This window comes from Mirounga angustirostris, unplaced genomic scaffold (assembly GCF_029215605.1).
Source record: "Mirounga angustirostris isolate CCGP_5_RB_7025 unplaced genomic scaffold, mMirAng1.0.hap1 SCAF_4, whole genome shotgun sequence".
Lineage (NCBI taxonomy): Eukaryota > Metazoa > Chordata > Mammalia > Carnivora > Phocidae > Mirounga > Mirounga angustirostris.
Genome location: NW_026991712.1, coordinates 157,094,755 through 157,122,736, shown reverse-complemented (window position 1 = coordinate 157,122,736; position 27,982 = coordinate 157,094,755). Strand labels below are relative to the sequence as shown.

Genomic DNA, 27,982 nt, shown 5'->3' with positions numbered 1-27,982 from the left:
CGGCGCATGCCCGGGAGGCTTGCACCACCTTTTTGGCTTTCCACAAGCCTGGACCCCGCCCCTCAGCCGAGCCCTGAGCGACAGCCGGGGCCCCGCTCCCGGGCTCAGGCCGCGCTCCTCCGCGGTGATGCCCAATGCCCGGGGAACACGGAAGCTCCGCCCACGGGCCTTTGTGCGCAGGCTCTTCCGCCCCCTGACGCGAGGGTGGTAGGGAGGTTTCAGGTGTTGCCATGGAGGACGCTGCAAAGCTGGGGCAGGCGGAGGAGGTCCCCGAAAACCGAAGAATTCAGCCGGCGACCGGTCGGGGAGGTACGCAGGGCGGGAGTCCGGCCGGGGAAAGAAGCCCTCACGGAGCAGCTAGTCTCCGGGCTGCGCGGGAGGCCGAGGGCGGGCGCTCACGGGCTGTGTTCCTGGGTTTGTGTCGCAGGAGCCCTGGTGGAGCGCACCTCGACCCCCGGCGGCCTGGCCCTGGTGAGCCCCTACCGCACCCACCGGGCCGGGGACCCCTTAGACCTCGTGGCGCTCGCAGAGCAGGTGCAGAAGGTGAGGAGGTGCGGCTGGGGAAGTAAATAACCGTCTTCGTTCACGTTTGGCCCTGCGTCTTAGGACTGGGACCTCACAACCACTTACTGTGGCATTTGTTTTGTCTGCATCTTACATACAACACGGGAAAACTGATTGTCCTTGACTCGAACTCTGATCTTCTGAGACCAAAGGCTCCTTCAGCTGCAACATGAGTGCCTATAATCTCCTTTGGCGGCAAGTTTTGCACAGCACTTTCAATATTCAGTATTTCGTTTGGGCCCTAGGACAGCCCTGTGAGGTAGGCAGTACAGAAGAGAGGTGCAGACCTGCCCGGGCGGCAGGGATCCTTCTGGGCGTGGTTGCAGATGACCCGGGCGAACTTGGGGGGCCGGGAAAGTGTCCGCGGAGAGGGAACGTAGCCTCCTGGCCGGGGAGCTCTCCTCGGACCCAGGGAGAGCAGGGACCCTGCCGGGAGACCTGCTTCGCCCGGTCCGCATAAGCAGATGGTAACCCCAAAGGTCCAGCCTGGGGTTAAGGCACGGACTAAGCAAAACTTGGCCTTGTGTTCCCCGGGAGCCTTCCCAAAGGGAACTAAAGCGGCAGCTTGGGTTTCTTCTTCCCATTTTACAGGTGAAGAGAAGTTTCCGTGGAAGTTTCACAATCAGTCTAACGCAGATTATGTAAGGATGCATAGTCCACTTACTTTAAACTGCTTCCCCTAAAATCTTTATCTGAAACCTGAATGCTTTTAGAACTTAACATCTTCTACAAGGACGGGGACTCTTAAGTTTTGTCCTGTGCTGTCATTCACTGGACACAACATTCCCAAGCCCAGTACTTAGACATTCATTACCAAAAGTAAAAAAAGGAGGAAATGCGAAATAACAGAAAAAGCACTGGAAGTTTGGACACATGCGTGTTAATCTCTCTTTTGATTTTTTTTTTTTTTTTTTTTAAGTAGGCTCCACTTCCAGCATGGAGCCCAGCGCAGGTTGAACTCACCACTGTGAGATCAAGACCTGAGCTGAGATCAAGAATCTTTCTCTTAACCGAGTCACCCAGGCTCCACCCCCTTTGATATTAACTTGCATATGACCTGAGGCAAATTACTTTTCTCTGGACTTCACCTTCTTTTTATTTATTTATTTATTTTTATTTTATTTATTTATTTTTTAAAGATTTTTATTTATTTATTTGACAGAGAGAGACACAGCGAGAGAGGGAACACAAGCAGGGGGAGTGGGAGAGGGAGAAGCAGGCTCCCTGCAGAGCAGGGAGCCCGATGTGGGACTCAATCCCAGGACCCTGGGATCATGACCTGAGCTGAAGGCAGTCGCTTAACCAACTGAGCTACCCAGGCGCCCTTCACCTTCTTTTTAAAGATTATTTGAGAGAGAGGGAGAGTGCATACGGAGGGGGAGGAGCAGAGGAAGAGGGACAGAATCTTAAGCAGACTCCCCGCTGGGCACATTGTGGGGCTCAATCCCAGGACCCCGAGATCATGACCTGAGCCAAAATCAAGCCTCTCACGCTTAACCTACTGAGCCACTCAGGTGCCCCTTGACTTCAGTTTATCTGTAAAATGCAGGATTTCAACTAGGAGAGCTTCTAGAGCAAAGCTGTGAAAAAACAAATTCCATCTAATTTTTATCAAGACTTCAGTTGTGGAACCCTCTTCAGTATGTAGAGATATAGGGCCCTGATGCTTTAATGCTTCTGATATCCCTTCATCCTTGTATGCACTATCACATTTGGCCTTGGTTATAGTCAAAGGTCTTTATTTTGCTTAAAAATATTTAATTATTAACATGCTCAAATTTCCTCACACATACATCTCTGTACTTCAGGGGTTTTTTGTTTTTTAGGATTTATTTATTTTAGACAAAGAGAGCTTGCGAGAGAGCACATGTGCACAAGCAGGAGGGGCAGAGGGAGAAGGAGAGAGAGAATCTCAAGCAGACTCCGTGCTGAGCCTGGAGCCCAATATAGGGCTCGATCTCATGACCCTGAGATCAGCTGAAACCAAGTTGGACGCTTAACTGACTGCACCACCCAGGCACCCCCTGGGTTTATTTATTTATTTATTTTATTTAGACATATTCGAATGCTTAGGAAAGTGCCTTTGATTCAAACTTTGTGACTTATCTATAGAGGTGGGGAGCAAAGTATAACTTTTATGGATTAGGAAAATTTCATGTGTCTGATTGATTGGATCACTTAACTGGGGGAGGCAACCAGGCCCAAAGCTTAGGCAAACATTTTCATGGGTTACTGAGTGACCATCATGTTTATTACAGTAGCCCAAAACAAAGATGGAACACTGTTTTTGCCCTTCAGCATATAATCTAGTGAAATATAGAGGGTGCATTATTGTGCTGCCTCCATTTTTCCAATATTATCGATATTGAGCAGCTGAAATAAAAACACAAGAGACAAACAGATTGAATCAAGCATATTTACTGTCTGTGTCCTGAAATGTACTTTCTAGCAGGACTGATTAGCTGATATGCCATTTCTGTATTAGTGTGTGTTCAGAAAACTCAAGAGGTCTGGTATTAAGGCAGTAAATTTGGAATCAGAATGATCTGTGTTCAAATCTTCAACTGCCATTTATTAGCTGTGAACCCATGGACAGGTTGCTTCACCTCTCTGAGAGTATAATTCCTAAAATGAGGCTGAAGTTGTTATCTCCAACTTCATAAGGTGTTATAAAACTAAATGAGATAATATATATATGTGAAGGGCTTCAGAGTGATGGGGGCCAGAGTTTGTGTTTAGTAATTATAAGTACTTTTCTCCTCATTTCTGTTTGAATTCGGTCCTTTTGTTTACAAGGAAGAGATTTGTTGCTACCACCTTAAGAAAAAGACTAATAATGAGGCCACTCCACTGTTAACCTAGAACCATCTTAGCTCTAGAAACCAGCTACTCTCTCCTTGGCCATAAGGTGTCTCATTGTCCTTGGAACAAAAAGTAGCGCTTTCACCCATGGGCCGTAAGGCCTTGTGTGATCTGATCCCTGCCCCCTTTTTTTACATTCTCCTCACTTACTACTCTTCAGACACATCTTCAGTTTTGTACCTGGCTGGCCCTTTCCTTTTGTTCAGACCCAAGTCAAATGTCACGTCCTTGGTGAGGCCTTGTCTGTAGAAGGCTCTACCCCACCCCATCTAAATGACAGTATTGGGGCACCTGGGTGGCTCAGTTGGTTAAGCAGCTGCCTTTGGCTCAGGTCATGATCCTGGAGTCCCGGGATCGAGTCCTGCATCGGGCTCCCTGCTCGGCGGGGAGTCTGCTTCTCCCTCTGACCCTCCCCCCTCTCATGCTCACTCTCTCTATCTCATTCTCTCTGTCAAATAAATAAATAAAATCTTTTAAAAAGAATAAAGATCAAGTCCAAACTTCTAAAAAAAATAAACATAAATGACACTATTATTAAATTGAATTTGCCTCTATATATTCCAATCCCTGCAGTCCTCATCACTCCCTGTTTTTGAACCAGTTACTTCACTCACTTGTTACCTTTGATCTCCTTCTACCACATAATTACTGTTATTTCCTTCATAGTAGCGCATCATTATTCTGAGTCCGTATAATACTAGCTCTAATTGTCTTTCTTGTTGGTGTCTGTATTAATCACCAGAGCTGTGCTGTTCGTTATGGTAGCCTCCAGTCACACAGGGTTGTTGAACACTTGGAATGTATGGTTAGTAGTGCAGCTGAGATACTGAATTTTAAATTTTATGTAATTTTAACTAATTTACATTTTAAAACCTGATAATCGAGTCAATTATTGGACACTTTTAAGTATATTTGGACAAGCTGAGTATGTGAACTGACTCTTTCAAATGTAAATTTTATGAAGTCCAAATACAGATTGAGGATTTCTAATCAAAATTTGGCATCCCAATTGATAGTATGGGAGTATAAAAAATAACAATATGAAATATAAAATATCTCATTAAACTTGTTTTATACTGATTACGTGTTGGAATGATGTTTTTTGATATATTGGGTTAAATAAAATAGATTATTAGAATTCATTTTACTTACTTATTTATTTATTTTAAAGATTTTACTTATTTATTTGACAGAGAGATAGCCAGAGCAGGAACACAAGCAGGGGGAGTGGGAGAGGGAGAAGCAGGCTTCCCGCAGAGCAGGGAGCCCGATGCGGGGCTCAATCCCAGGACCCTGGGATCATGACCTGGGCCGAAGGCAGATACTTAACAACTGAGCCACCCAGGCACCCCTACTTATTTTTACTTTTAACACAACTGCTAGAAAATTAAAAATTGCATATGTTACTTGATTCATATTATTCATAAGGCCAGTGTATTAGGCTGTAATCTTGACAGAAGTAGGGACCTCTTTCTCTGATTTGCCAGTGCACCCCAGGGCCTGGCATGGTGTCTGACACACAGTGGTTGCCCAGTCTATATTTGTGGAACAGATAAATGATTGACCCTGTTTACTCAGTTATTTATGTTTTTACATGATACTGCCTTATACCTGACTTTTACCTTGAGCGCCCTTAACTAACTGGCAAATTCTCTTGATATTTCTTAGTTCGAGTTTAACCTCCTAATTTCTTCTCCTTAACTTAATTGTATACCACCGGACATTAATCAGCTTTTCTTGAAAGTAAACTGGAAGTCTTTGACAGATTTCTGATGCCTAAGTGATAATCCTTCCCAGTGCCTGAATTGGTCACACCACCATTCTCTCTGGCTGTGAAAATTATTTATTTTAAGCAATTCCCATTGCCTTCAGTTGCATTTCCTAGCACAGAAGACAAGCAGTCTTCTGTGTACATTATAACTTTGTTTCAGGTCTACATCCTAGTGCTGTCTTTAAAAATACATTTGAAGTAACAATTAGGAATACAAATATAAGTTAAAATATAACTAGGTTTGAAGTAAATAACTCAGCCAAGGTAATGGTCAGATTAATAGGTAGTTTCTGTATATAGCTAGATTCCTACATAACGGGTGATAAGAGCCATATCACAAGTGTCTTTGGATTTTTATTGTAAGACCCACTCCTGATTTCAGAAATATTTAAACATGAGAAAATAAATGGAGGCCTAAGGAATGAGTGGGTTTACTCAGGCAAAGAGTAAGGGGGAGAACATGTTATATCAAGAAGAGGATGTATTCAGTATATTGGTAGCATGTGAGAGTAGGGCATGTTGGAGGACTGAAGAAATTCAGTGTGACTAGAATATGGAGTGAAAAGGGTAGAAAGCTATGGGACATAGAAAAGAAGGAGGACCTAGTTCTGTGGTGTGGGGCCATGTCAGGGGAGGCTTCTCATAAGCAGTGCTGTTTGGGCTGGGTGGGAGAAGAGGGAGAGGAATGGGAGCTCATGGGGGAGTGGTGAGGAAGGACAGGAAGAATATTTTAGGCATAAGCGAAGATGTCGAGATAACTCTTCACGCTGGGCTCTAAATAACATTGTGGAAGTCTTATCCTTTTTTCACCCGCCCTTTGGTTTTGTCTCACCTTTAGGCTGATGAATTCATCCGAGCAAATGCCACCAACAAACTGATGGTCATAGCTGAGCAAATCCAACATTTACAAGAACAAGCCAGGAAGGTAAGTAACAGCTTTTACGCAGGCATTCATTTTCTTCATTTAATTCGCAGGATTGACTGATCTTGCTTATAATCATTTAACTTATTTGTCTTCAGTACCTTCTAGAAATATCGAAGTGTTGCGTGAAAGAAAATAGGCTTAGGAGGTTACGTATAAGATAAGCTTTTCACTGGGAGACAGTTTCAGTGAGGTAAAGCATTTTGAGGGGGAAAATAGGTTCTCATTTATAAAAGAAATGTACTTACTACAGAAAAATAGGAAAGAAATTTAAAAGCCATTCACAGCCAGTAGTGTTCGACGTTTTGAAATATAATTCTTTTAAAGGCATTTTTACAGCTTAGTAGCAGTCTTTTGTCTCTTCAGAATCATCTGGATCCTAGTAGTGACTCATTGCTATGGGGGAGCAATTCCAAAGCATTGAGTAATTTCCAGATTTTGACTGGATTAATCACTGAGTGTGAGTGCCTGTTACATCCGATACTTAACTTGTTACATCTCTGTGGTTCTTAGGTATTGGAAGATGCTCACAGAGACGCTGACTTGCACCACATAGCTTGTAATATAGTAAAAAAACCTGGCAACATTTACTACCTTTATAAACGGGGGAGTGGTCAGCAGTATTTTTCTATTATTTCTCCAAAGGTAAGAACATTTATTTTTTACTGGTAGAAATGGCTATGATTAGGGGCACCTGGGTGGCTCAGTCGTTAAGCATCTGCCTTCAGCTCAGGTCATGATCCCTGCTCGGCAGGAAGCCTGCTTCTCCCTCTCCCACTCCCCCTGCTTGTGTTCCCTCTCTCGCTGTGTCTCTCTCTGTCAAATAAATAAATAAAATCTTTAAAAAAAGAAAAAGAAAAAGAAATGGCTACGATTAGCTTTTGTTTATCACAATATTAATATACCATTATGAGGAATTTGTCACTGTTGAAACATCAACAAGTCCCCAGTGATATTTTATATTTCAAAAATGTTCTACTAGATAGTAAGACAGTATTTAAGACAATTAATAAAATAAGTTGGGTTTGAATACTATTTAATTTTTTTACTGAAGAATCCAGCTATTATTTTTTTCAAATGAACATGATACATCAAATTGAGGGCATGGTATGTTTCTTTTCTTCCTGTCTATGAAAAAAAAAAAAACCCTCTGTGTTTTGTTTTTTTTTTTTTTTAATAGTAAAGATTTTGGAACAACTGATAATAAGATTCTTTTAAATTTGGACAAAATAAAGTACATTTTTACTTGACAATATATATATTCTCAACTTTGGAAAATATCAGGCATTATTTCTGTTTGTAAATAAAATAATAGCTTCATCTTGCTAACTGGTGATGTTTCTGTTTGTAAAAAAAAAAAAAAAAAAGCTTCATCTTGCTACCTGTGATTAGAATATATAGAAAAATATCCAAAAGGACCATATGCCATATGGGTCTACGTATTTATAAAATAATTTCAAAATTTTTCGATTGTGATATTGAAAGTTATATAAAAATCTCATGTTTTCCAGCCAAATAGATGAAATAATGTTTATAACTGCATGGCATATACTTTTGAAGCAAAATATATCCAGGCCAACCAGTAATGACCATTAATTTTCTAATAAGCAGAAATAAAATGAATTTTTCAAGAGTTAAAAAAAAGCATTTATTTTTGCACAAAAATCTACTCTGGTCTTTGAGAAAATGTAGGCATAGGGTTGGTAAATGTTTTCTAAAAAATTGGGAGGTGTTGTGAGCCCAGGCATGACTCTTAAAAAATATACATGAAAAATACACTTAAATTATTTCACAGTCATTATCTCTGTTAAGAGAGGTATCTGATGTGTGATGCAATGAGGATGATTCTCACTGGTCTGATGTGAAAAACCAAAAAAGAAATTCGTGGCATGGGGGGGCGGAGCAAGATGGCAGAGGAGTAAGAGACCTGGATTTCGTCTGGTCTCAGGAATTCAGCTGGATAGGGATCAAACCATTCTGAACACCAACAAACTCAATAGGAGATCGAAGAAAAGAATAGCAACAACTCTCTGGACTGAAAAGCGACCACTTTCTGGAAGGCAGGACGTGCGGAGAAGTGAATCTGAGGCGATATTTGGGAAGACAGACGGCGGGGGAGGGGGCCTCCGTTGGCTGCTTCTGGCAAATGATAGAGCCCCGGAGCACAAAATCAGAACATTTAGAAGTCTGCTCCGCTGAGGGACGTCACTCCAGTGGCTAAGCTGGGGGTAGAACCCTTGCGGGACAGTGTGGTCTCAGGACCCTCAGGGTCACAGAAAGACCGGGGGTACCTGAGTGTGGCAGAGCTCCCAGGTATCGGAGCGGGGAAGCCGGCTGCAGAGACGGAGCCCAGGCGCAGGCTCTCAGCTCAGGGTTGCCATAAACCGTGATCCACGGCACAGTCGGGCCACTGCTCCTCCAGCGGGGACCCAACAAGTGGCAGATCCAGGGAGACTCCCCTTCCTCCCCCGGGAGGAGAGGCGAGGGAGCGCACCACAGGGATCTGCTGGGTTTGGAGACTCCACACGGGGTCAGGTGCCAGAGATAGAAACACTCGGTCACAGGCCAGGTAAGCACGGAGTGTGGCTGGAGACCGGGGAGACGGGAGTGACTGACTGCTTTTCTCTGGGGGCTCACTGGCGAGCGGGGCCCCGAGTTCTTGGCTCCTCCGGGGCAGAGATTGGGAGGCCGCCATTTTCACTCTCAGCCTCCAAAGCTGTATGGACAGCTTGCAGGGAACAAAAGCTCCTGAGAGTAAACCTGAGCAGATTACTTAGCCCCGACCGGCAAGGGCAGGGCAATTCCGCTTCCAGCAAAGACATTTGGGAACCCCGGCAACAGGCCCCTCCCCCAGAAGATCAGCAAGAACAGCCAGCCAAGACCAAGTTTACCGATAAATGAGAATGGCAGAACTCCAGCGCTAGGGGAATAATGCACATAGAACCCATGGCTTTTTTACCATGATTAGTCTTTCAAAGTTAATTTTTTTTTAACTTTTTTTTAAAAATTTTTCTTTTTCCCTTTTTCAACCAACATCTTATCAATCCCTTTTTTACAAAACATTTTTATTTTTCATTTTTAGAGTCATATTCTATCCCTTCATAGTAGTTACCCTTATTTTTGGCATATATATATAAGTTGTTCTCTCTTTAAAATTTTGAGATACAGTTTCTTTTAACAGATCAAAATATACCCTAAATCTCTAGTGTATGGCTTTGTTCTAGTCTCCTGCCTGATAATATTCTCTCCCTTTTTTTCCTTTTTTTAAATCCTCTTCTTTCTTTTTTCAAAAAACTTCTTATCAATTCCTTTTATAAAATTTTTTATAATTTTCATTTTTACAGTCATATTCCATCCCTTCATTGTATTAACCCTTATTTTTGTACATATATAAGTTTTTCTTTCTTTAAAATTTTGGGGGGTACTTTCTTCTAACAGACCAAAATACACCCAAAATCTAGTGTGTGGCACTGATCTATGTACCAGCCTGATCATATTTGATCATATTCTGTTTTTTTTTGTTTTTATCTTTTTCTTTTTTCTTTTTTTCTTGTTTTCTTTTTCTTTTTTCTTTCCCTTTCTTTTCCCCCGGTTTCAGGTCTTTTCTGATTTGTTTAGAGTATATTTTCTGGGGACGTTGTTACCCTGTTAGCATTTTGTTCTCTCATTCATCTAGTCTCCTCTGGCCAAAATGACAAGATGGAAAAAATCACCTCAACAAAAAGAACAAGAGGCAGTACCGACTGCCATGGACCTACTCAATACGGACATTAATACGATGTTGGAAGTAGAGTTCAGAATGATGATTTTAAAGATACTAGCTGGGCTTGAAAAAAGCATGGAAGTTATTAAAGAAACCCTTTCTGGAGAAATAAAAGAACTAAAATCTAACCAAGTCGAAATCAAAAAGGCTATTAATGAGGTACAATAAAAAATGGGGGCGCTAACTGCTAGGATAAATGAGGCAGAAGAGAGAATTAGTGATATAGAAGACCAAATAATGGAAAATAAAGAAGCTGAGAGAAAGCTTCTACTTTCTCTACTGGAGATAAACAACTACTGGATCACGAGGGCAGAATTCAAGAGATAAGCGATACCATAAGATGAAACAACATTCAAATAATTGGGATCCCAGAAGAAGAAGAAAGAGAGGGGCAGAAGGTATATTGGAGCAAATTATAGCAGAGAACTTCCCTAATTTGGGGAAGAAAACAGGCATCAAAATCCAGGAGGCACAGAGAACCCCTCTCAAAATCAATAAAAATAGGTCAACATCCCGACATCTAATAGTAAAACTTATGAGTCTCAGAGACAAAGAGAAAATCCTGAAAGCAGCTCGGGAGAAGAGATATGAAACCTACAATGGTAGAAACATTAGATTGGCAACAGACCTATCTACAGAGACTTGGCAGGCCAGAAAGGACTGGCAGGATATGTTCAGAGCACTAAATGAGAAAAATATGCAGCCAAGAATACTATATCCAGCTAGGCTGTCATTGAAAATTGAAGGAGAGATAAAAAGCTTCCAGGACAAACAAAAACTAAAGGAATTTGCAAACACGAAACCAGCCCTATGAGAAATATTGAAAGGGGTCCTCTAAGCAAAGAGAGAGCCTAAATGCAACATAGACCAGAAAGGAACACAGACAATATACAGTAACAGTCACCTTACAGGCAATACAATGGCACTAAATTCATATCTTTCAATAATTACCCTGAATGTAAATGGGCTAAATGCCCCAATCAAAAGACACAGGTTATCAGATTGGATTAAAAAACAAGACCCATTGATGTGCTATCTGCAAGACACTCGTTTGAGACCCAAAGACACCCCCACATTGAAAGTGAGGGGGTGGAAAACCATTTACCATGCTAATGGACACCAAAAGAAAGCTGGGGTGGCAATCCTTATATCAGACAAATTAGATTTTAAACCAAAGACTGTAATAAGAGATGAGGAGGGACACGATATCCTACTTAAAGGGTCTATCCAACAAGAAGATCTAACAACTAAATATCTATGCCCCTAACATGGGAGCAGCCAATTATATAAGCCAGTTAACAACAAAAGCAAAGAAACATATCGACAACAATACAATAATAATGGGGGACTTTAACACCCCCCTCACTGAAATGGACAGACCATTTAAGCAAAAGATCAACAAGGAAATAAAGACTTTAAATGACACACTGGACCAAGTGGACTTCACAGATATATTCAGAACATTCCATCCCAAAGCAACAGAATACACATTCTTATCTAGTGCCCATGGAACATTCTCCAGAATAGATCACATCCTAGGTCACAAATCAGGTCTCAACCGGTACCAAAAGATTGGGATCATTCCCTGCCTATTTTCAGACCACAATGCTTTGAAACTAGAACTCAATCACAAGAGGAAAGTCGGAAAGAACTCAAATACATGGAGGCTAAAGAGCATCCTACTAAAGAATGAATGGGTCAACCAGGAAATTAAAGAAGAATTTAAAAAATTCATGGAAACAAATGAAAATGAAAACACAACTATTCAAAATCTTTGGGATACAGCAAAGGCGGTCCTAAGTGGAAAGTATATAGCAATACAAGCTTTCTCAAAAAACAAGAAAGGTCTCAAACACACAACCTAACCCTATACCTAAAGGAGCTGGAGAAAGAACAGCAAATAAAGCCTAACCCAGCAGGAGAAGAGAAATAATAAAGATCAGAGCAGAAATCAATGAAATAGAAACCAAAAGAACAGTAGAACAAATCAATGAAATGAGGAGCTGGTTCTTTGAAAGAATTAACAAGATTGATAAACCCCTGGCCAGACTTATCAAAAAGAAGAGAAATGACCCAGATCAACAAAATTATGACTGAAAGAGGAGCGATCACAACTAACACCAAAGAAATACAAACAATTATAAGAACATATTATGAGCAACTCTATGCCAGCAAATTAGATAACCTGGAAGAAATGGATGCATTCCTAGAGATGTATCAACTACCAAAACTGAACCAGGAAGAAATAGAAAACCTGAACAGACCTATAACCACTAAGGAAATTGAAGCAGTCATCAAAAATCTCCCAACAAACAAAAGCCCATGGCCAGATGGCTTCCCAGGGGAATTCTACCAAACATTTTGAGAAGAATTAATACCTATTCTTCTGAAACTGTTCCAAAAAATAGAAATGGAAGGAAAACTTCCAAACTCGTTTTATGAGGCCACCATTACCTTGACCCCCAAACCAGACAAAGACCCCATCAAAAAGGAGAATTACAGACCAATATCCTTGATGAACATGGATGCAAAAATTCTCACCAAAATACTAGACAATAGGATCCAACAGTATATTAAAAGGATTATTCACCACGACCAAGTGGGATTTATCCCTGGGCTGCAAGGTTGGTTCAACATCCACAAATCAATCAATATGATACAGTACATTAACAAAAGAAAGAACAAGAATCATATGATCCTCTCAATAGATGCAGAAAAGGCATTTGACAAAGTACAGCATCCTTTCTTGATCAAAACTCTTCAGAGTATAGGCATAGAGGGTACATACCTCAATATCATAAAAGCCATCTATGAAAAACCCACAGCGAATATCATTCTCAGTGGGGAAAAACTGAGAGCTTTCCCCCTGAGGTCAGGAACGCAGCAGGGATGTCCACTATCACTACTGCTATTCAACATAGTATTAGAAGTCCTAGCCACAGCAGTCAGACAACAAAAAGAAATAAAAGGCATCCAAATCAGCAAAGAAATCAAACTCTCACTCTTTGCAGATGATGATACTTTATGTAGAAAACCCAAAAGACTCCATCCCTAAACTGCTAGAACTCATACAGGAATTCAGTCAAGTGGCAGGATATAAAATCAATGCACAGAAATCAGTGGCATTTCTATACACCAACAACAAGACAGAAGAAAGAGAAATTAAGGAGTCAATCCCATTTACAATTGCACCCAAAACCATAAGATACCTAGGAATAAATCTAACCAAAGAGGCAAAGAATCTGTACTCAGAAAACTATAAAATACTTATGAAATTGAGGAAGACACAAAGAAATGGAAAAACGTTCCATGCTCATGGATTGGAAGAACAAATATTGTGAAGATGTCAATGCTACCTAGAGCAATCTACACATTCAGTGCAATCCCCATCAAAATACCATCAACTTTTTTCAAAGAAATGGAACAAATAATCCTAAAATTTGTATGGAACCAGAAAAGACCCCGAATGTTGAAAAAGAAAAGCAAAGCTGGCGGCATCACAATTCTGGACTTCCAGCTCTATTACAAAGCTGTCATCATCAAGACAGTATGGTACTGGAACAAAAACAGACACATAGATCAATGGAACAGAGTAGAGAGCCCAGAAATAGACCCTCAACTCTATGGTCAACTCATCTTTGACAAAGCAGGAAAGAATGTCCAATGGAAAAAAGACAGCCTCTTCAACAAATGGTGTTGGGATAATTGGACAGTTACATGCAGAAGAATGAAACTGGACCATTTCCTTATATCACACACAAAAATAGACTCAAAATGCTTGAAAGACCTAAATGTGAGACAGGAGTCCATCAAAATCCTAAAGGAGAACACAGGCAGCAACCTCTTCGATCTCAGCCGCAGGAACTTCTTCCTAGAAACATCGCCAAAGGCAAGGGAAGCAAGGGCAAAAATGAACTATTGGGACTTCAAGATAAAAAGCTTTTGCACAGCAAAGGAAACAGTCAACAAAACCGAAAGATAACCGACAGAATGGGAGAAGATATTTGCAAATGACATATCAGATAAAGGGCTAGTATCCAAAATCTATAAAGAACTTCTTAAACTCAACACCCAAAGAACAAATGATCCAATCAAGAAATGGGCAGAAGACATGAACAGACATTTTTGCAAAGAAGACATCCAAATGGCCAACAGACACATGAAAAAGTGCTCAACATCACTTGGCATCAGGGAAATCCAAATCAAAACCTCAATGAGATATTTCCTCACACCAGTCAGAATGGGCTAAAATTAACAAGTCAGGAAATGACAGATGTTGATGGGGATGTGGAGAAAGGGGAATCCTCCTACACTGTTGGTGGGAATGCAAGCTGGTGCAGCCACTCTGGAAAACAGTATGGAGATTCCTCAAAAAGTTGAAAATAGAGCTACCATACAACCCAGGTATCACACTATTGGGTATTTTCCCCAAAGATACAAATGTAGGGATCCGAAGGAGTACGTGCACCCCAATGTTTATAGCAGCAATGTCCACAATAGCCAAACTGTGGAAAGAGCCAAGATGTCCATCAACAGATGAATGGATAAAGAAGATGTGGTGTATATATACAATGGAATATTATGCAGCCATCAAAAGGAATGAGATCTTGCCATTTACAACGACGTGGATGGAACAAATGGTGTTGGGAAAATTCGTTATGCTTAGCGAAATAAGTCAATCAGAGAAAGACATGTATCATATGACCTCACTGATATGAGGAATTCTTAATCTCAGGAAACAAACTGAGGGTTGCTGGAGTGGTGGGGTGGGAGGGATGGGGTGGCTGGGAGATAGACGTTGGGGAGGGTATGTGCTATGGTGAGTGCTGTGAATCGTGCAAGACTGTTGAATCACAGATCTATACCTCTGAAACAAATAATACAATATATGTTTAAAAAAAAAAACAGGAGAGGAAGAATGAAGGGGGGGAAATCGGAGGGGGAGACAAACCATGAGAAACGATGGACTCTGAAAAACAAACAGGGTTCTAGAGGGGAGCGGGGTGGGAGGATGGGTTAGCCTGGTGATGGGTATTAAAGAGGGCACGTTCTGCATGGAGCACTGGGTGCTATACGCAAACAATGAATCATGGAACACTACATCAAAAACTAATGATGTAATGTATGGTGATTAACATAACAATAAAAATTTTTTTAAAAAGGAAAGGGAAGAAATTTGTGGCAAGGAAATGAACCCAATGTTTTTACCTCCTACCCTGATGAGAATTGATTTCTTTGCCTTCTCTAGGAATGGGGGACAGGTTGTCCACATGACTTCCTTGGTGCCTACAAGCTACAGCATGACTTGTCCTGGACTCCATATGAGGACATTGAGAAGCACGATGCCCAAATCCACATAGTGAACAAGTTGCTAAGCCAGCCTGCGGCCCTGCTTCCAAGCACTGAACCCACCTTCCAGGGACTGACTGAGAGTGGACACTCATAATAGCTCTCACAGCAAGGACCTGTCACCTCTTTGTTGCCCTCATTCTCTGCCTTGATGGGAGGTGGCACGAGAATTGAGGTATTGTGGATGAATCATGAACTTCTTGAATAAAGACCCTGTGTGGGGTGCCTGGGTGGCTCAATTGGTTAAACAGTTAAGTGTCTGCCTTTGGCTTAGGTCATGATCCTGGGGTCCTGGGGTGGAGCCCCATGTTGGGCTCCCTGCTCAGCAGAGAGCCTGCTTCTCCCACCGCCCCACCCCCCACTCATGCACGCTCACGCGCACGCACTCTCACCCTCTCACCTCTCCTCTCTCTCAAATAAAATCTTTAAAAAAAGAGAGAGAAAAGAGACCCTGTGTGAATATAAATGCTGTTGTTATTACTTTTAGTTAGGATAGTAATGAATCCTGTCAGTCCCTTGGGATCCTCTCTGGGTCACAGGTACACAGCCAGTGACTTTCAGAGTATTGGCCAGTGTACTTTCCTTCTCCTTTATCTCCATCTGTTCTCCCACAAGGCAGAGAATTAAAGAAGAGTTTCTTTTTCCCACATAAAGGTTGGCGAGGCATATTCCAGGGAGGACTGTTTTTGGTCTTTTTGTACCTGGAAGTGTTTGAGATTGGGTTGAGGTTGAACATAGAGGGGAGAAAATAGGCAAACCATAAGAGAGACTCTTAACTGTAGAGAACAAACTGCGGGTTGCTGGAGGGAGGTAGGGGGGATGGGCTAGATGGGGGATGGGGATTAAGGAGTGCACCTGTTGTGATGAGCACTGTGTTGCACATAAGTGATGAATCACTAAATTCTACTCCTGAAACCAATATTGCACTATATGTTAACTAGAAGTTAAATAAAAACTTGAAACTAAAAAAAAAAAAAAGATTGGGTTGAGGCTAGTTAGCAGGTAGTGCAGTTCCAGCACAGGACGGGGCTAGAATCTGACGGGGTCACCCAGGGGATACTTGGTCACTCATTTCACAGGGGGATGCTCTGTGGAGTCAGCTGCAAAAGCCTCTGGCGGGGTTGGCCTTGGGGATACACATACGCACACCCACACACACATTAGTGGTACAGTAGTTGATTCCGACCACAAAGTTTCCAAGGTTTTCACAAGCTTCTGACCTGCATGCTTGTGACACATTTTGAGCAGGTGCTTATTAGTCGTCTGTGGCTGCATGCATGACCAGAAATGTGGTGGTTTAAAACAATGCACGTTTGTGATTTCATAGTTTCTCTGGGTCAGGAGTTGAGGCACGCTTCCCTGGGCCCTCTGCTTCAAGGTTTTTACAGGCCCCAATCCAATGATTTGCCAGGGCTGGGTTCTCATCTGAAGGCTGGAGAAGGATCTGTTTCCAAGCTCACTTAAGTTGTTGGCAGAATTTCAGTTCCTCAAGGGTGTTGGACTGAGGTTGTTGATTCTGTTACTAACAGACTATTCACCAAAAACTGACTTCAGTTCCTTGCTACATTGGTCTCCCCGACATGGCAATTTGATGAAAGCCAACAAGGACGAGTCCGCTGGGAGGGCGGAAGTTCCAGTCTTGTGTAGTCTTCCTCACCGGAGTGACATCTCCTTTTGCTGTGTTCTGTCAGAAGCAAGTCAGAGGCAAGCCTACACTCGAAGGAGGGAATTACACAAGGGCACGAATACCAGAAGGCAGAAATCATGGAGCAGATCTTGGAATCCCTGCCACGGTGCTCAGTTGAGAGGGAGAAAAGAAGGTCCTGGGTAAAAGAGGCAGTATTACCACGCGGGTAAGCATGGTAGTGTTCGAGTCACAGATCGGGACTCGACTCTCAGCTCTGACAAAATAACCTCCCCAGCTGGCATCCCCGCTTCCTCCTGGATCCCTTCTCCAACCCATTCTGCATACAGTCATCAGCTGGAGCTTTTTATTTTATTCTTCTTTTATTTTTTTAAAGATTTTATTTATTCATTTGACAGAGCACAAGCAGGGCGAGTGGCAGGCAGAGGGAGAGGGAGAAGCAGGCTCCGCCCTGAGCAGGGAGCCCCAGGCGGGGCTCGATCCCAGGACCCCGGGATCACAAACTGAGCTGAAGGCAGTCGCCCAACCAACTGAGCCACCCGGCACCCCAGCTTGATCTTTTTAAAATACAAATCCCCCTCACTTGGCATTTCCTAACCACCGGAGCAAAAAAAAAAAAAAGAACGGTTCAAAAAAAAGCTCCTGCTGTTCAATAAGGTGCGCTTCCCGCACTGCCCACCAGGTGGTGCCATTGCTCTTTTCGGCCTCAGCCAATTACGAAGCTTGGGGAAAGTCTGTGGCAATGCGGTGATTTTGGAGGTAGCATCTCAGAGTGGGGAACTAGGACCCACTGGTTATAGACAGTAACCATTTTCCATTCACCCATCCATCTACCCATTCAACCATTTTATAAGTATTAAGTGCCTTCTAGGTTCCAGGTTCTGGAGAATAACACAGCTGAGTAAAAAGGCACCTGTGTCCAGGGAGCTGTCAGTCTAGTGGGGGAGAAACCAAGTCAACAATTACAATGTGGTATAAAAAAGGCTATGATAGTGGTATGCATGGGGTATGGAGCACCATGGAAGGCTACCTAACTCAGACTGGAGAATTTGGGAAGACTTCTTGGAAGATCAGACACCCACGTAGGTGTTGAAAAAGAAACAAGAGTTAGAGCTTGTTTGGAGACTCCAACTGTCCTCTATAGGAAAATTGTCTTTGGAGTTTGGAGTAGGGTTCATTTTTGGATGGAATTTATTTGTGAGTGAAGAAAGGGATATCCATTTAACAAGCTGTATTAACCAAACCAGTCCCAGCAGGCAGGAGGGCTGGAGTGAGGTATGCCCTGGCTAAAGAACTCTTACTTCTAATAGCTAGGAGGTAAGCAGATGAAGAATGGGAGGAAAAGCGATTCCAGACTAGAAGCAATATAACATCTGGGGAATTGCAGCCAATTTAAAGTGAAGAATGTGGGCCAGGGGCTATGGGAGAAGACGTAATTGAAAGATTTGGGGTGGGAGTTGGTAATATTGGCCTTGTATAAACCTCTTTTGGCATCAGAGGACAAGTGGAGGGAAGATGATCAAGTAGGAGCTTCCATCCCTAGTCTAGGCAAGCGATGATGAGGTCTGAGCTAAGGTAGCAGTGATGGAATGAGAGGTACAACCTCATCAATTGTAAGACGTACTCTTCTTCCCCCACATTTTAATATCTCTGGAACTGGGATGCTTCTAAAAGTGAGTGGCACGTCACAGTTTAAGTGGCAGCATTTTTTCCTTTCTTAGAACTATATAACATAATGGTGTGTCTTACGTGTCTTATAACGGTTGGTATCTTGGATCTGATGAAGTATGGCATTTTGAAGCTACAATAGAGTGCATCTTGTTAACTAATAAGATGGCAAGGGTTGAGTGAGAAGACAGACTCTCAGATAATGCTTGGATTTCTGGCTTGAATGCTGATACGGATGGTGGGGATCCACTCAGCAAAATATGAAAGGGGGAGACGTCCCTGGTATTCCCAGAAGGATAAGCAATCTATATTTTCTTTATTAGCCCACCATGCCAGCCCTGTCCAGGTTCATTGGGTGTGAGTAGCAGCTGAGCGCACCTCCCTTTCTCCATGCTAGCTGTCTGGAAGGAGGGTCTGCTGTGTCCTTACCTTCTCAAGTTATCTGTCAGTCCACAGGCATTGAGAGTATTGGTGGTGTAGATACAAAGATGATAAATAGTGCTTAGTGAGCATTTATTCTGCCAAGCATATCCATTATCTGATTTAATTTTCACATAACCATCTATGAGGTATATAGTATCTCTGTTTTATTTTTTTAAAAGATTTTATTTATTTATTAGAGCACGAGAGCGAGAGCGAGAGAACAAGCACAAGCCAGGGCTAAGGGTAGAAGGAGAGGAAGAAGTGGACTCCCAACAGAGCAGGGAGCCTGACATGGGGCTCGATCCCAGGACCCTGGGATCACGACCTGAGCCAGAGACAGATGCTTAACCGACTGAGCCACCCAGGCACCAACAGTATCTCTGTTTTAGAAAGCAGGAACCCAAAAATTAAGCAACAGGCCCATGGTTATATAGATCAAACAGTCCTGTTTGATTCAAGTCTAACCATAACCAGTCCTAGGGGATCCCAACATAGAGGTGTAAGGAAGTTAAAAGTGACAGAGGTAGATGTGCTTATGGGATGCTATTGGAGTCGTTCACTTGGGTGTGTAGTGATGAGCATGGAGGGGATGTATATCAAGGCCCAGAGAAGATAAGTAACTTACCTAAGGTCACAACTCCTAAGCAGTGGAGCCCGTGTTTCCGGCACTAAAGCCTGTGAAAAACCCTCATGCACAAGATAGGGTTCATCCCCATAAGGAGCCGCAGCTTGGGAGGAAGGAGCCACTAAGTGCCTGGAGTAATTATTTCTAAAGAAGCTTTTGATTCCATGGACCACCCTTTACTTGAAAGTTTTTTTCTTCGTTTTGATGTGGGATATTAGCATCTCTTGCTTTTTTTCCTACTTTGCTGACTACACCTTTTCTGTCTCCTGACACCTGGCTTTTGGATTGCTCTGGGGCCTATCCCTTAGCCTTCTTTTCTTTCTCTCTGCTAGGTGATCTAATCCATCCCCAGGGATCACATACCACTCCTATGCTGCTGGCTCACTAGCTTGCCTCCAGGCCTGATCTCTCCCCAGCTTCATGCAGGCTTGTTTATCAACAGCCTCACTTGACGTCATTACAACCCTAACGTGTCCAAACCGAAGCCTTGAATTCTGCCCCAGACGTGTTTCATCACCAGCCCTTGTACTGCCATCAACACCTAGCTCCCTCTGTTTTTTGAGGCCAGAAGTCGAAGTCATCCTCGATTCTGCTTGTTCTTCCCACACCAGTCAGCAAGTCTTCTCAGCTGTCTTCAAAATATATCCCAAATCTGACAGCTTCTCACCGCCTCCACCCTGACCCCTCGGGCCAGACCACCGCTGTCTCTGGCCTGGACTAGTGCAGCGGCCTCCCAGCTCACCTCCCTGCCCCCGTTCTCACCCTGCTTCAGTCTAGCCCCACAGAGACTGGGAGCATTGTCCTTCACAAAGAGAATTCGGGTCATAACCCCGCTCCATAAAAATGACCCAAGAATTTCTCATTACACTTATAATAGAATCCAAGCCTCTTGCCAAGGTTCTATGTGATCCACCGTTCTCTGTACTCGCCCTGTTCCCGATGACCTTGTCTGTTTAACAAATCAAGCTCATTTCTGCTTCGGAGGCTCTCCATTTGCTGTTCCTGCCTAGAACACTGCCCCCAAGATCGTTGCCTGGTTTGTGGCTTCTCATCCTTTAGGTCGCTGCTCGCATATCACTTCACTGACAACCCTGTCAGAAATCCCAACTCCTCTCACATCCAAGTGACGGCTCATCCTGCTTTGTTTTCCATCACCCTTTTCACGAGCAGACCTTATTTGTTGCCTTTCCCCCACACTTGAGTGTAAGTTCTGCGAGGACAGAAACAGTGTCCGTCTTGTCTCCTGCTCTATTCCTAGCACCTGAACCAGTGCCTGGCGCATAATAAATACTCTAAGAATGTATGAATGGATGGACATCTATGTCTATGTACTTATATCCTGGAAGGGATCTAAGTCAGTGGCATTAATGGAAATATCGTGTGAGCCACACGTATGACTTGGAAATTTTTAGTAGCTACCTTAAAAAATACAAACAGGTGAACTTAATAATACATTTTATCTCACCCGGTATATCCTAAATGTTAACATTTCAGCAGATAATACTAAACAACTAAAGAAGCTTTTGATTCCATGGACCACCCTTTACTTGAAAGCTTTTTTCTTCATTTTGATGTGGGATATTAGCATCTCTTGCTTTTTTTCCTACTTTGCTGACTACACCTTTTCTGTCTCCTGACACCTGGCTTTTGGATTGCTCTGGGGCCTATCCCTTAGCCTTCTTTTCTTTCTCTCTGCTAGGTGATCTAATCCATCCCCAGGGATCACATACCACTCCTATGCTGCTGGCTCACTAGCTTAATAATAACATACATGTTATTTTATATGTATATTTGAACTAAGTATTCAAACTCTGGTGTTCACTTTGCACCTACAGCACATCTCAGTTCAGACTAGCCACACTCCAGGTGCTTCAGGGCCATGCGTGGCTAGTGGCTACCGTATTAGCACAAGCGTAGACAGTCTAACTGTACTGTTCTTGTTCTCTACTTCCTTGTGAGATCCAGAATAGGAGGAAGCTGGAAACTTCTGACGGATGGGGACACGTGTCTTTTGTAGCTACCCCTGCTTCCTCTCCCTCTTCAGAAGGAATCCTTGGGGATGTCCAGGCTAACAGAGGCATGATCGTGTCCTTAGAATAATAATAATGATGATAATGATTGAGCTTCTACTCTGTGCTGAGCACATCGTTTAGTTCACTCAACAATCCCATTTTACAGATTAGGAAATAGGTTCAGGAAAGCAAAGTAACCCGTTCAGATTTCCACATCTGGTAGTGTTAGAGCTCCAGCATGAGTCTGGTCAAGAGTTAAAGCCAGCAGTAGAATTAGTATGCCGTAGTTTTTAATCTGCCATGAATGGTCCATGTGGTATGGACAAATTAAGGTAAAGACAAAGGATAGAAGGAAGCTGACCTGACTCCTGGACTTGTTGCCTGCAACCTCGTTTTCTCTTTTAGTTTCTCAGACACCTTAGGTCTGACTTTAGTGTTGGACTGTGTTTAGGTCTCAGCTCCATCAATTATGAAAATCAACAAATCCTCCATTTCCTCTTCTGGAGAATAGGAATGCTAATACTAATGTCGAGGGCATTTGAGAACGTCCAGTAAGATGATGATGATGATGTCCGTAAAGCACCGAGCACAGCGCAAGTGGCTAGTTGCCACTCAGGGCTCGCTCCTCTTTCCCCTACTGGTTCCTAACAGAAGCAAAGTGTCACCTGACCACCCAACTCCACCCCTTCTCTTGCATATTCTCCTGTGGGGTCCTGGAAGCCACTGCCGCTCTAACTCGGCATTAGGGCAGGTGGGAGGATGTGGGGCAGGTATCAGAACTTGTGTCTGGGAACCTACCCAATACTAACAAGCTTCTTTCTTTCTGTAGCACACTATTCATCCGGCTGCCACATTGAGACCCTCAGAGAGGCTCTTCTTACCTTCTCCCTCTCATTTCTCTCCCACACCCTTGGGATGCTTTTCACAATGGCTCCTAGTCTGGCTCCTTCCTCCCATTCCCTTCTGTTGCCGTCCAGCAATATGTCCCTGCTCCGGCCTGCCTCATTTCTCCTGCAGTATTACAGAGCCTTCTTCCACACTAGCTGCCAGAATCGTCTTTCTAAACCAAACTGACCATGTCACTTCTCTGCTTTAAACTATTTTCAGGACTGAGTGTAAATTACTCGCTTTGTCATTCACCCGACAAATACTGGGGTGGGATGGGGGGGACTTACCATATGCCTAAGCAGTTCTTATAGGTGCAAAGATACAGCAGTGAACCAAACAGCAAAAGCCCTGACCTGGGGGCCCTTCACAGTCTGGACCCCAGCCATCCTTTACAGCCCCATCTTCCCCAAAGCCCTCGCAGCCCACCTCCCACACGCCCTGCACTGTGGTCTCTTAACCCCCCGCCCCCAGCCTTCCCTTGCCGGCCACGATGGAGAGAGACCAGTCCCCTCCTCCCAGACCCCTCCATTCCCCAAGGCGCCCCCAGGGTGGCCTAGGCTCCTTTGTAAATTGAAGTCCCCCTTTCTGCCAACTAGAGCTCCCCCCACAGCCCCTCCCCTACCTCTCAGGGATTGTGAGCTAAGAGCCAGGGGTGAGAGGCTTGGGACCCGTGCTGCTCCCCCAGGCCCCGGCTGGCCTGCTCCACCGCACAGGAAGCGGGTTAAGAGCGCTGCCCTCACCCCACCCAGGAATGTCTGGTCCCCAGGTAGGCATCCGAGGCAGCGCATGCCCCTCCCCAGAGTGCTTCCCTCCCCAGAGTGCTGTCAGCGACCAGCCCCCCCGCCCCGCGGGAGGCGGTGGAGCGGTCCTGGAGGCCAGCCTGGCTCCCTCTCTTCCATCTCTGGGCGCGGGGCGGTGTCAGGGCTGGTGCGGAAGCCCCGCGGGGCCGGGACGCCGGCGGGGGTGGGGTGGGGTGGGGCTGTCTGTGGCGGGAGTGGCGCAGGGCTGGGCGTGGGGGCATCTCTAACTGCCGTGGCTGCGCCGGGTGTCCCAGGAGCGCATGCCCGCTCTAGTTTGCGACCAGCCCCTGTGCAGCGTGACTTTTGCCACACTGCCTGCATTTCCCTACCCGGATCCGCCTCCCCTGCCAGACTCCTTGCCTCTTGAGGATGCAGCCTAGCTCTTGTTCTCTCTGCCCCCAGAACGCAGTCCCGGCGCGGAGCAGGCATCAACACATGCATTTAAAAATGAGTAAATGGAAGATCCTAAGCGTTGGGTAGATGCTGGGTGTGCTGAGGGTCTGGATTGTTGACAGTTCATCTGAGAAGGCTTCTTGGAGGACGGACTGAACAGGCTCTGGCAGGGGAGAGATGTGACTTGGTGCAGTGAGAGGATCTTGGGGAAGCCCCAGAGTGACATCCTCTACTAACTTAACAATCATCGAACAACTTCTATTGTCAGGCCTCGTGCTGGGCACAGGGGACCACAGCCTGCGCTCAAGTTGCTTCCCCTGTAGTAGAGGAGGAAGACAGGATAGGCCGTGCCAATGCAGAGTGCCCGGTGTCACATGGTGAGCACACGGAGATGCGGCAGTGTAGAGGGGCGCCTGGCTGGGGTGGGGGCGGTCAGGCTTCCCTGAGAGCAGAGGGAGAGCCAGCTTCATCGTAAGGGCTGGTACACCAAAGGAAGGAGATGGACTCCATCCTGGGTGCCTGGGAAGCCATGGACAGCTTGCACAAAATGGGGTAGTGACATGATCTAGTCCTGCAGGCCACTGCCCAGCAACGCCTCGCCTCGGACCCCCTCACCCGAGAAGCCTTCTCTAAGCCCCCTGTCAGGCTGGACCCTTCTTCTATGTTCCCCTGGCAGCCTGGTCACCTCCCCTTTTCTGTGAACAGTTGAATACCTCTGCTCTACTGAGCTCCTTGAGACATGAGACCAGGTCTTAATCTTCTCCGTGTGCCAAGCACCAGGCGGTGAATCTTGCTCGTGACCAAATGTTTGCTGAATGAATGGATTGCTCCTTTTTTCTCTGGATTTCTAGAGCCCTTACTCTGAGGTCCACATTCTTTCACACCCGGGACCCGTGCTGTATGCTGACAATGTCATTTAATTGGGAAAGAGGAGGCCCAATTCAAATCCTGGCTCCATCATTCACTGGGACAAGTCGCTTGACTATCTTGAAAACTCAGTTTCCTCACCTGTAAGATGAAGAGTCCGGGAATCTCCACATGCATGAGTGTTGTTTCCTTGGGTAGACTGGACATTCCATGAAGGTTTTCCCCAGCACCTAGCTTAGTCTGAGCTTAGGGAGAATACAGTGCTCAGGCCTGTTGGTTGGTAGACAGCAGAGTGCAGAGTAAGGGGAAAGAACATTTAAGGTGACGTTGTAAGTCCTGATCTGCCACTTCTGGTGTGATTTTGAGCAAGGCTCTTCCCCTCTCTGCGTCTTCTTTGCCTTACCCTGCGAGTAGGGGTAGTGACCCTCATCTGGCCGACCTCACGGGGCCAATGGAAACCACAGATGTGAAAGTGCTTCCTGAATGAAAGGGATGATATAGTAGATAATTGATCGTTAATTTAAAAAATAACTGAAGTAGTGCAGATGAGGTGTGTCTGGTGATTGGTAGAAATGCCCCAGGTATGTGCTGACTACCTCTGAGGGGCAGAGATGCTGGCGTGCTGCCCTCCAGGCAGGGGTGGGCTGGGCTGGGCACAGAGGTGTTTGGTCTTGCTGGAGTGAGCCTTGAGGCCCAGGAGAGCCTGGGAGGGGGGACTCCTGGGGAGGAAGTAGGCAGCCAGCCCTTGGCTCCCCTCCCCTCTCCGATTTCTCAGCCAGCATTCTTCTTGTCTTAGGTTTGGAGGGGCCCTGACGTCTGAGAGGGTCTCAGGAGTCCTGATGGCCTTGGTGAATGAGACTGGCCTGGGGGAGGAGTGAGCCCCATGAACCCTGCCCAGTTCCAAACTCCAAGCCCAGCCCCTCCCAGCCTCTGATATCTTGGTGGACGGGTTTATGGGAAAGGACCATAATTTGTCTTAACTCTGGCCCAGACCAGAGGGGCCTGGGGCTAGACACTGGCTGAGAGGAGGAAGAGGCTCAGCTTCCTCCCCTCTCAAATGAGGATTAAATGAGGAAGTGGCCATGAAAATACCTTGGAACTTGTGTATTTCATTCAGGGGCAGGATTACTGTTTGTGGGTAGCAGCTTGCAGCAACCAGCGGGGCTTCCCTGTTCCAGAAAGCCCTGGGGCTCTTCCTCCAAAAGAGACTTCATGTCACAAGCAGTCTATTGTACGGAGTGCATGTTTGGTCTTAGAGGAAGAGCAGAGCCCGCCAGGCTGTGAAAACGGGCTGGGCCAACCCATTGCCCATAGCCCTGAGGGGCTGGGAGGCGTGAGGAGCCCCCGGGCAGGGCTGCTACCAGAGGGGGAGGCTGATGCTGCCCTGCAGGGCTGGCCAACTGAGCTCCTCCTCGGTCTCCTACCCCACAAACCTCCTCCTGCCCAGAGCTGGGCCCCCAGCCAAGGAAGCACCAGATTGAGAACCTGGCAGCGGGATTACCTTCTACTCACCTAGCACGTCACTTTGAGCCAATGTCCCAGTTCTCTGAACCTCAGTTTTCTCATTCATAAAATCATGATAGCACCATCTTCTGAGGTCGTCAGGATCAGGAGCGAGAACATAGTGGAAGGTGCTTGTGAACTATTCCGTGCTGTCCATGTTCATTTCTTGTGTCTCACCTCTTCCCCTGTGGGAGCTGGGCCTGCTGTTCTGGTTGGGGCCCGTCAGAAGCAGGACCTTGGGGCACTCCAGCGGCAGCCCTGTCCTGAGGGAGTGAGTATGGCTTGCGGAACAAAGGAGGCTGACTCCATGGCGGTCTCTTCTGTGCTTTCTACCCCTCAGGGAGCCTCTCACCCCCTGGGCTATTCCTGGGGGGTGGGGGGTTACCCCTTCCCAGGGTTCTTTTTTATTCCTCTGGGGCTCACCTCACGGGAATAAAAAAGTATTGAAAGTAACTTTGTAATTGTTTTTTTTTTTTTTTAAAGATTTTATTTATTTATTTGACAGAGAGAGACACAGCGAGAGAGGGAACACAAGCAGGGGGAGTGGGAGAGGGAGAAGCAGGCTTCCCGCCGAGCAGGGAGCCCGATGTGGGACTCGATCCCAGGACCCTGGGATCATGACCTGAGCTGAAGGCAGACGCTTAATGACTGAACCACCCAGGTGCCCCAAAGAATTTTTTTTTTCTCCTTTTCTTTTTTTTTTTAAAGATTATTTATTTATTTGACAGAGAGAGACACAGCGAGAGCAGGAACACAAGCAGGGGGAGCGGGAGAGGGAGAAGCAGGCTTTCCACTGAGCAGGGAGCCCAATGCAGGGCTCGATCCCAGGACCCTGAGATCATGACCTGAGCTGAAGGCAGACGCTTAATGACTGAGCCACCCAGGCGCCCTGTAACTTCGTAATTGTTTTAACAAGGGCTTACCTATGACAAAAGGCTCATCTCTCCGATGGGGGAAGGGTCCATACCCCTTGTCCCCTGGGCCATGGGGGTACCAGAAGAGTCACCACATGGGCTGGAGGGAGGCCCGCACTATGGCAAGGGGTACAGTCAATTGGTTGTGCGGCCTCACTTGCTTTGCTGTTGTGCTTCCCCAAGATGCTCATCCTCAGCACCTTTGTCTTTGCCTCCTGGTCTCCTCCATCTGCCTCCTGTCTCTCTTATTCCAGACAGTGAAACAGTGTTGGGAGGGTGCAGTCCTGGGATGAGGTCCGGCGAACAGGAACTGCCTGGTCCCTGGGAGCCTCTTTTGGGACTCTTTGACGTTGGGAACCCTTACCCCTCTCCCCTGAGCCCCAGATCATTGCACCAGTTTCTTCCTGACCAACAACCAGAGCTGTCCCCAGATGAACGAATTTTCCTGGAAGGACGTTACCAATGCCTTGTCCCTGGCCAACCTGATCCTGGGGCTCTTCTCCATCTTCTGCAGCTTCTGCAAGTAGGTCTGGGGCCCAGCAAGCTCCTAGCCAAGAGCTGGAGTCAGTGGCATGAGGGAAGGAGCGGGGAGCCTAGCGAGCCAGGCACTGAGGCACAGGATCAACCAGGGGCAGGAGAAGGTGTAGTGGGTTGGGAGTCAAGGGGCCAAGATCTTAGCCTCAGTTCTACCACCAACCTGACATGTGACTTTGGCTAGGTCATATCCCTGAGCCTTGGTTTCCCCATCTCTAAAACAAGGAGCTTGCACCGTGATCTCCATAGTTCCTTCCAGCTATGGCAGTCTAGAATGGTTTTTATGAGAAAAATGAAGAGATTCTGTTCTGGTGGCCCTCACTTAATCCTGCCTACTTAATGGTAGGCAGGCTACCATTCAAAATTTTTTATTCTTTTTTTTTTTAATATTTTATTTTATTTTATTTCTTAAATTTTTTTAAAAAGATTTTATTTATTTATTTGAAAGAGAGAGAATGAGAGACAGAGAGCACAAGAGG

The 27,982-nt window shown here is 45.2% G+C and overlaps 2 protein-coding genes across 6 annotated transcripts in view; both read left to right on the top strand.

Moving 5' to 3' along the window:
- The first annotated feature begins 139 nt into the window (after positions 1–139).
- Positions 140–15,479, top strand: CUNH1orf50 (chromosome unknown C1orf50 homolog). 2 transcript variants are annotated; one of them, XM_064589316.1, is made up of 5 exons: positions 140–309; positions 428–543; positions 6,036–6,122; positions 6,633–6,764; positions 15,131–15,479. In XM_064589316.1, the coding sequence occupies exons 1-5, from the start codon at positions 231–233 to the stop codon at positions 15,326–15,328; spliced, it is 612 nt and encodes a 203-aa protein (XP_064445386.1). In that variant the 5' UTR covers positions 140–230; the 3' UTR covers positions 15,329–15,479. The 2 variants fall into 2 exon arrangements, with proteins under 2 accessions (XP_064445386.1, XP_064445387.1); XM_064589317.1 differs by lacking the exons at positions 140–309; positions 428–543 and adding an exon at positions 584–823.
- The window catches only part of TMEM269 (transmembrane protein 269), a 24,002-nt gene continuing 11,288 nt past the window's right edge, over positions 15,269–27,982 (top strand). For 3 of the 4 annotated variants that reach the window (XM_064589315.1, XM_064589314.1, XM_064589313.1), the window contains exons 1-2: positions 15,269–15,406; positions 16,923–17,084. The gene's annotated coding sequence lies outside the window, so the exon portion shown is untranslated. Of the gene's footprint in view, positions 15,407–16,922; positions 17,085–23,383; positions 27,493–27,982 lie in introns of those variants that run through there. The other variant, XM_054512932.2, reaches the window with a different exon arrangement.